The sequence below is a fragment of the Grammomys surdaster genome, unplaced genomic scaffold, assembly GCF_004785775.1.
Source record: "Grammomys surdaster isolate TR1022 unplaced genomic scaffold, NIH_TR_1.0 150, whole genome shotgun sequence".
NCBI lineage: Eukaryota > Metazoa > Chordata > Mammalia > Rodentia > Muridae > Grammomys > Grammomys surdaster.
Genome location: NW_021604608.1, coordinates 21,303,669 through 21,313,066, shown reverse-complemented (window position 1 = coordinate 21,313,066; position 9,398 = coordinate 21,303,669). Strand labels below are relative to the sequence as shown.

Below are 9,398 nucleotides of genomic sequence, written 5' to 3'. Positions count from 1 at the left end.
AAAACAGAGCACACATGTGTACATCTGACAGACTTAGCATGGTAAAAGAGAGCACACATGTGTACATCTGATAAGACTTAGCATGGTAAAAGAGAACACACATGTATATATCTGACAGTCTTAGCATGGTGTCTACATGGAATCAGGACTCCAAAAACAATGAGCAGAGAACAATTTCTTGACAAAGAGATAGATCTTACCTTCAGCTCTTTCTCAAGCCTGTCTACTTCAGCTCCTAGAGTATCAATAATATTTTCTCCATGTTTAAGCATAAAGGCTTCTAATTGTTCAGGAGTTTTCACTTCTTGAATTTCCTATAAAGAAAACAAAAGCAGAAAAACAGAATTTTAAAGTTATGGTGGTATATGCATAATTTGTAGCACCATTAAGTCTAATGAAAAATAAAAACTTTAGGTCAGGGCACTGAAACACCCATTTCTAAACAACTCAGGAAGAATGCTAGGCAGAGTGAGCACTGCAAACTAACGGTAAGGCAGACCTTCACCAAGTATTGCTGGGACAATGATCTTCCATGATGAGACAGACAGCTAAGTTCTACTTCAGTCTAGGAAGTAAACAATTCAAAACACATTAAAAGATTTCTTTTTTTCTTTCTTGGCACAAGATAAACAGCATAGAAGAGCTGGACATAGTCCCAGGGGATCTGAGCTCTGCAGGTAAAGACAGGAGGATGGAGCACTCAAGATCTCTGGGTGCAGTGGGCATGCCTATGGTCTCTCTGAGTTAGAGGCCATCCTGGTCTACATAGCTAGGTCCAGGCCAGGCAGCCCTAATGGTGAGACTTGTGAGACCACACAGTGAGTCTTCAGAAGCTGAACGATGCAATAGAAAGTGCTGTCCTGAACATGGGAGAGAAATGGACATGCTCTGGAAGTTAATCTGTCATTATCTACTGAAGTCCAAGAGTGTGCATTTGGTAATCTTCATCCTTCCTAAGGTTAGCTACCCACACATCCTTCCCACCCTAAGGAGGCTTCCACACATGACGTAGGACACATGTGACAAACACCACTGGGCATCACTTCCCTTTCTTTCCTTCTGAGATAGGATGAAACTATGTAGCTGAGGACACCTCAAAATCATGATCCTTGCCCCAGCCTAGAATCCCCAGGGCTAGGGTCAGCGATCTGTGCCAGCACACATGGCTTGTAGCACTGCCTTTCACATTTTAACACGGAAAACAATATCAATCTCCATTAGAAACAGGAGATGCAAATTGTGTCACTTCGCATTCATAGGCTGCAGGAGCAGTGACAGCAAATGATCTAATGAGGCCAAACCATATAAACTAGCAAGGATCTTAGACATACTGTTAGGCATTTGTATAGAATCACATAATATAAAACCATTTATATTTATATACTATACATTTATGTCATATACTGTGGAACATTCAAAATGTGATATATTACACTAAAAACATGTAGTCTAAAACTCAGAATGAAGTAATTGGTATCAAATTCAGCATATTAGTTAACTCTGGGGTGAAAACAAGACTTAGCAAAAACTGAGCCTGTTTCTGTCATTTCTGTAAGGACCTTATACAAGCATACACATGATGGACGCTCCTAAGCTGAAAACCCTACACGGTCTGAAGCCTACAACTCTGTGAGCACTGCTGTGACAGTCAGAAAGGCCTCTGGGCAGGGATGTGGCTCCATGGTGGGGTGTGCCCGTCTGCATGAAGCCCTGCCCTCGGTCTCAGCACACATCCCAGTCACGGTGGCACGCATGCAACCCCAGCACTAGGGAGAAGGAGCAGAAGCTTCAGAAGTTTAGTTATCTTGAGGTACACAGTGGGTTTAAGGCCAGCCTAGGCTACACCAGACCATGGCTCAAACAAAGAAACAAAGTACAATGATGCCAAAGCACCAAGCCTTTGACTTTTGAATTAAGAACACTCAATGTATGCAAATATTTTTTAAAAAAGGATTTGAAAAATCAGAAATATGGTCCCTGGTATTTTCTATAAGGATACTTACTCAACCTTTGAGCAAATGTTAAGATCGGACAAAACCAAATAGTAACATGTGTTCTGTTACTGCTGGCTTCTATAAACTGTTTCTTAAATTATAGCATTTCCCTTTTATCTTTGATAAAAGATCCAGAGGTTCCTAAAACCACACAATACATATATATCTTATTTAAGTTACTTATTTTATGTGCATTGGTGTTCTGCCTCCAGGCATATCTGTAAAGCTGTCGATCTCCTTAAGCTGGCGTTACAGGCCCACGTGGATGCTGGGAATTGAACCTGGGTCCTCTGGAAAAGCTACTAACTGCTGAGCTTCCTCTCCAGTACCATTTTTTCAAATAAAAAAAAAAGTACTTATGATAAAGGTGAATCAATTAATTAGGCATAGAAGATTAACAATAATAATAATAAAATACAATTGTAACAGCTTATCTTTAATACAAGTTCTGTGAACACTCCTGTCCTTTCCCTCCTCCAGCTCAGCGTGGGGAGCACATACAGACTACATATGCTAGGGGAAGAGATAACTCATGTCCTGGGAACTAATGACTGTTCAGAAAGGCAATTTAAAGTTTATGTTTTTTTCTGGAATTTTCTACTTATTGTTTTTTGATTCTGGTAACTTAATCCATAGAAAATAAAACACTGAAGTGGACGGGTGTACTGTTGTATTCTTAATAAGAAAGCATGGATCTAGAGTCAAAGGTCAGAATCCTGTGACTTCATGTATATGGTTCTGAAATCTTAGGCTAGGTAGTCTGTTGTCTACGTTTGCCTGCATGTTAGAATAAGTGTTACTGTGTCATCATGCAAGGCTGTTGAGGGAAATTTACATAGAACTTGTAACAAGTACTAACAACTTAATGACTAAGCGTGTTCTTGGCTGGCTCCGCTGACTCACTATAAACACCAAGTTCTCTATTACATTTGGGATTGGGAACTAACAAGTTCACAGCTGAGGTGACCGTAAGACCATAAAGACAGAGCCTTTAAAGCTGTGTGCTACAGAAGACAAGGATGAACGCGCACTTACCTGCATCATTTGGTCAAAATCTTGCTTTTCCAAATATGATCTTGTAACAACTCGTCCATCAAAATCAACTTCTGCCTTAAATCTGACTTTGCCTAATCCCAGGTCTGTGGCTTTGACATCATGGATTGCCCTGTGATGAATAACAAACACACACTGCATGTATGTCTAAGTGTAACGCGTCCATCCTTTCCCAGCCGAGTCCCAGCCTCCCCAGCAGTGCAGCAGAGTCACTGCTGAGCTCATCACTTTCTAAGGTAGAGCCTATGTTCTGGTTTCTGTGTGCAATGCCATTCAAATGTATAAGCATAATACATTCTGTTTTTATAATAACATGTATGTGAATTATAAAACTTGTATTACTAACTCGAAAGTGCTTTTCTAAAATATTACCTAGTTAACCTTATAAACCTCCCCATCAGCTACCCACTTAACACATTTCCCAACATTTATGAAAGCAAAACTTTTTGTTTATACCAGTTTTTTTGAGTGTGCAAATACCTTTCCTTTCTACCATCCTTCCGTCTCTGTGATGATGAGGTTCAGACCAGGGCTGATGCCTAGCAATGCAAACAAGCTACACCACACGTGCACTAGTGGCTGCTGTGCTGGCTGGTATGCAGGCTCTTGACATAGCCCACAGCTACGGTTAGAACAGGGTGGGTGAAACTGACCCACAGGACTGACGAGGGCAATGGTAACCGAGCACACGCTCAGTGCAGCGCAGACTGTAAGGCAGCCACTTAGTGAACGACTCCGATGAAAACAAAACACAAGATGGACCAGCATTTACAGAAGTGATTGTCTCAGGATCACTCAGCTAGTGCAAGGCAGACCAGGGCTGCCACACTCCACTGCACCCCCACCCTCATGGCCAGGTGTTGACTGCACCTTCCTGCCTCCCAGAAGGGAGAGCTGATGCATTCACTGCTTTGCTCTCCTCCAACCCTAACTCCCAGGAAGCAAATCTTCCCCAGGGAACAAATGAGAAAGCTTCTATCTGCAATCAGTCCAATTTACTTTCTTTATAGGCTACATCAGAAATAAAGCCAGGGTCCTGAAAATGTAGTTGTGCTAGAATGCCACCTTAAGAAAGACTCTTTGTGCTATCAGAACAATGGTTCTAATTCCTGAAGGATCTTGAGCAACTGAGTCCAGGGTTCCTAATCCACACAAAGAAGCTTTATCAACTCTGCAAGATGACATGAGAATAAACGATTCAACGACAATAAAGTCACAAGACACTCAAGTTAAAAATAAAGGCTGTCCAGCTTGGCAAGATTCTATCTCATTTCTTCATTTGTTTGCATTCTGTCCTCACTAAGTGCTGTGATATGTCTTCCTTTGTTTAATACTCCAGTAGTGGCTAACTCTATTCTGATGTAGCTGTTCCTTATGTCCTTCTAAGTGCAGATACAAAGCTCTGCTGGACTGTGAACTTGACTGCTTTCAGAACTGTGAGCTAAATAAACCCTTTGTTTTCTTTAGAAATTCCCTGCTCTCTGGTATCCTGTTACAGCAACAGAAATAGTCTCTTTAAAGTTTGAACAGATAATCATATTTATTAGTTTTCATCACTGTAGCCAAATATCAAAGATACCAACTTAAGGAGGAAGGACTTGGTTTTGGTCACAGTTTTGGAAGCTTTAAACAGACAAGTGTACTCAACCATATCTATTTTCTTTTTTTTTTTTTTTTTCGAGACAGGGTTTCTCTGTGTAGCCCTAGCTGTCCTGGAACTCAGTCTGTAGACCAGGCTAGCCTCGAACTCAGAGATCCACCTGCCTCTGCCTCCCAAGTGCTGAGATTAAAGGTGTGCGCCACCATCACCTGGCTAACCATATCTATTTTCATTAAAGCATCTATGACTTATCCACGAGCTATACAGATTGAAAACTTGTATGTAGGGAACCCCTTATAAGAGTGTGTGTGTGCCTGTGTCACCCAAAGGACATCACAGTCAGGCTGACCTTACTGATGGGTCGTTCTCCAGGAGTTCAGTAAGCCGCTGTACTTGCTCTGGCTGGATGGATCGTCCTAGAAGCGCTTCTGTGTTAGTATAGATGAGGAATGCCGAGACCACACCTAGTAGGGTGCCCACACCCAAGGAACCCAGGCTGTCATACAGTGGATTGCCTAGAAGAGTCCCAGGAGAAACCAAAACATTGCCTATTACTTCAGGGAGCCTTAGAGAGCAAACAACAAGGATACTAGAAATTCATCTCTCATTCCTTTGTTACTTCTTTTAATGACTGCTAATAGTTTTCCTATTCTAGTAACAGATTGAAACAAAGTTGCTGAGGCATGGTGGTGTACGCCTTTAACATGAGCTTTAGGAGAAGGCTAGCCAGGGCTACACAGTGAAATCCTGCCTCAAGAAAAATGTTTTTAGAAAACAAAACTTTAGTGTTTGTGTGCATGCTCATGTCTGCACACCACAGTGTATGCATGGAGCCCAGGAGACTAGCTAGCGGGGGTTGGGGGGAGGGGACTTGGTTCTCTTTTCTACTACATAGGTCTTAGGGAACAAACTCAGGTCATCAGCCTTGGCCCTAAGTGTCCTGAGCTGCTGAGATATTTCAATAGCCCTATTTAACTTTTAAAACAGGAACAGCAGCATAACCTTTGATCCCAGCACTCAGGAGGCAGAGGCAAAACCAAAAACTCTTTGGCCACCCTGGTCTAGAGAGCCAGGAACCCCTTCTCAAGAGAGAGAGAGAGAGAGAGAGAGAGAGAGAGAGAGGGAGGGAGGGAGGGAGGGAGGGAGGGAGGGAGGGAGGGAGGGAGGAGCAGGGTGAAGGTCAGCCAGGTCAACTGATACTTTCTGAACACTACTTCAGGTCACAGCCAACAGCAGAGAATGCTGCCGCAGCTCACCTAAAGTGATTCTAACTAAGGCAGAAGGCAGGGAGCAGGTTGACCCTAGGAGAATCTGACATCACAAGCTGAATGAACTCAAGTGGCTCTCATTTTAAAAAACAAAATGAACTTTCTGTTCCAATTTACCTTTTGGTCCTCAACTGATTTAACCAGCTACCAAAATGAGCAGGAAATAACCTGAAGAAAAGTAATGCCTATGAGCATTAATACCAGGAACAGAAAGCCAGGCGAACAAGAGCTCCAACACAAACACATTGATTCAAGTCTCTACGCTAGCTTAATGACCTGTGACACTAACTAGTAAATATCAGTCATACTGTCATAGGCAAGCGACTTAAGAGTTCAGAGGACCACAGCTCTGACTCACCACTACCAAGGCTTATAATAATCTACTAATGCTTTTTAATACTTCTCATCTGGAGATATGAACACTAATTCAGAAAAGTCTGCATACTTTTACTGACCAAATATTTTACCATTAAACTGTAAAGTTAGATTAGGAAGTAAATCTTTATACCCATCCATTACAGTACTCCTTGGTCACCTGCCTAGCCTGCCTGCTGGTCCCCTCCTTCCTGATCAACAGCCTTCCCTTTGCTTTCAAGTCGCATGAGTTCCACTATCTTCTCTTACTCTCAGCTAATAGTTTTTTTCTACTTTCAACAACAACAACAAAACACACACACACACACACACACACACAAACACACACACATACATACACACACGCCCGTAGATTCTATGGATGAAAGAAAACAGGCAATATTTGCATAAACCAGGCTTATTTCACTAAACATGATGATAGCTGGTTCCATACAAATAAATAAAAAATTTATATGGAATTAATATATAATAATATATTGGCTTAAAATTTTTCAATGATATGACCAACTTCTCATATATTAGAGAATTAGGTAGTAGAAGAAAAGCACGTGTAGTTTAGGATATATTTACCTGTTATGGAGGTAAGGCCCATGCAGGAAGCCGCTATTATCACTCCTAAAACAGCTGCAGTATCCTCCAACAGAATAACATTCGTACTCGGATCACGACTTTCCATGACTTAATCATTGGGGCAATAGACAAGAAAAGAAAAATTCTGAAATCTTCATTTGACTCATTAAAAGTCATTTCAATAAGTAACCATCTGCTAATTAACATGAGAATGTATGAGAGGCCATAGTTTTTAAAACCCTGTTTGTTTGTTTTTTTTTTTATCTTAAGTGCTGATAACTTACATAGTCTTTCCAAAATATACAGGCATATGCAGAAATATGACAGTTTACCTAAGTCAAGTCCAGAGAGAAAGCATTCCTATGCTCAAAATTCTCTTTTTAACAGAGCTGATCTGTCTTATGAGAGCCACATAGAGAAGACAGTGAGGCATGTTTTATACCATCTGTTAGTCACAAAGCAACAGCACTAAATATTTTAAACAGATAAGAAGAAATAAGTATCCGGTTCTAACTACATACCATACTTGTAAAATGTTGTGCCCTTGGCCTGGGCGCTCCTGCGAAGTTCATTTATGGCAACAAGAAGTGTCGCTGAAAGAAAAGCATCCTATCAGCAAGGAAGGGACTTCCTGTCTCCAAACTTTAAGGTGGCATTTCAAAAGATAAATACATAAGCACACCACATTAGCACCATGGCTAGCAATAAGAAAGGCTCTGTATTACCAGTCACCATCATGACTCAAATTAACCACTGTAACAAAATGGATCTCCTATTTCAAAATGATAATGGTTAACATACTCCCTCCCACAGCAGCCTTTATCAACTGAGAAGCCACTGCTGAGCAAGCACCCACTAACCAGTCACTTTGATCCTCCAACCCTTAGAGGTCTACCAACTAGGGAAAAATCACATAAATATGTACACTTACAACCTGCCAATAAGAAATTATATTAATTTAAAGAATGGATGAGGAACTGAAGAGATGGCTTAAGGGGACTGAAGCTGTGCAATCCTGAAGACTGGAGTTCAGATCTCAGCCCTAGTAACAACAGGGCATCCTGCAAACACCCCTAAGTCCAGCTCTGAGGGATCTGGTGCCCTCTTCTGGGCTCCGCATGCTCGTGGGTGCAGATACCCACTGATAAACATGCACATACTCTCACAGACATCTACATGATTAGATGTACAATACATGAGTAAATACATCTTTTTAAAAGATAGATGAAGGGAATACCAAGTATAGTAAGTGATAATCTTTTAGGGATAAAGAACACTAAAATAGGTAGTTTATGTTGATATTAGCAAATATGTTACAAGATTGTTGAAACTGTGTTTCAGATTTTTTGTTTGTTTTGTTTTTCAAGACAGGGCTTCTCAGAGTAGCTTGGCTGTAGATATTATTATACTTAGCTTTTTATTCTGATTCACACTGCTAAAAACCAATTTAAATAATCAGTACCATTCTGCTCTTATATTTCCATGGTCTGGGCAATATTAGACTACTTCTGAACTCAGTCTACTCCCCTTGCTCTCATCCATTACAGCAACAGCCAAAGAGCACTACCCGACTTTCTACTAGAAAAGCAGATGGAGCTTAGGCTCCTAACTCCACAGAAGAAAGTAATAGAATGTGGTAAACAGTAATGAGTGTGTTGCTGAATATATATCACTAGACTGAAAATAAATACCTTGTGACAGTACATACCTCCTTCAGACACCAAAGATCCTGCTAAAATACAATATGCCTGGAAAACAAACATTAAAACAAATAATGACCCAAGTGTTTCACTAAAGGGTTACAGCTGCTCACATGTAAAGCTTGTAATATCTAGTAGAACTGAACTATTAAGCTCTAATTCAAGCTAGATACTAAGGATCTTGTTGGGAAACAGGAGGACAATAAAATATGGACACAAGCCAGGTTTAGTCACTCACGCCTTTAATCCCAGCACTTGGGGAGGCAGAGACAGGCAGATCTCTGAGTTCAAGGCCAGTCTGGTCTACAGAGTGGGTTCTAAGACAACTAGGGCTACACAGAGAAAACTTTGTCTCAAAACTTCCCACTCCAAAAAATTTTTTTTAATTAATAAAAAATAAAAAAAATTCTATTAATAAAAAAGTGCCCCAAGTCAAGGACCCTGAAGCAATACCTATCAAGCAAGTTTATAGTCCACTGACTCCATCAGCTAACAAAGAAGTGCCTCATTCCAATGGAATCCTATGCACTTACTCAAAGATATGTTAAAACTTGAACACAATTAAAAAATGTACCTATTTACCCTCTAATTTCAAAAATTGTTCTGGCCTGTCAAATGATGTTGTTCAAATGAGATGCTGCTGGGACGACAAGGTAGTGTGCCTATAAAGGGGCTGGTAAACAAGTTCAGAGCAGGAGAGGCAAGTTTTGTCCATTTCACTACACTAAATGTACTATGGTTAAAAACAAAGTAGGAAACTAGGCCAGACATGGTGGCGTTTGCCTGTAATCCCAGCACAGGCAGTGTAAGAGAAGAGCAAGGCTGAAATTCAAAGGTT

General features: G+C 40.8%; 1 protein-coding gene across 1 annotated transcript in view; it reads right to left on the bottom strand.

Annotated features, from left to right (window-relative positions):
* Slc30a9 (solute carrier family 30 member 9) overlaps positions 1 to 9,398 on the bottom strand; it is a 52,310-nt gene that overhangs the window by 3,253 nt on the left and 39,659 nt on the right. Inside the window, exons 12-17 of the mRNA XM_028765285.1 lie at positions 8,569 to 8,608; positions 7,382 to 7,453; positions 6,861 to 6,968; positions 4,997 to 5,162; positions 3,030 to 3,159; positions 201 to 314 (exon numbers count right to left, since the gene is read on the bottom strand). Coding sequence (XP_028621118.1) covers positions 201 to 314; positions 3,030 to 3,159; positions 4,997 to 5,162; positions 6,861 to 6,968; positions 7,382 to 7,453; positions 8,569 to 8,608 — 630 coding nt within the window. The remainder of the gene's footprint in view (positions 1 to 200; positions 315 to 3,029; positions 3,160 to 4,996; positions 5,163 to 6,860; positions 6,969 to 7,381; positions 7,454 to 8,568; positions 8,609 to 9,398) is intronic.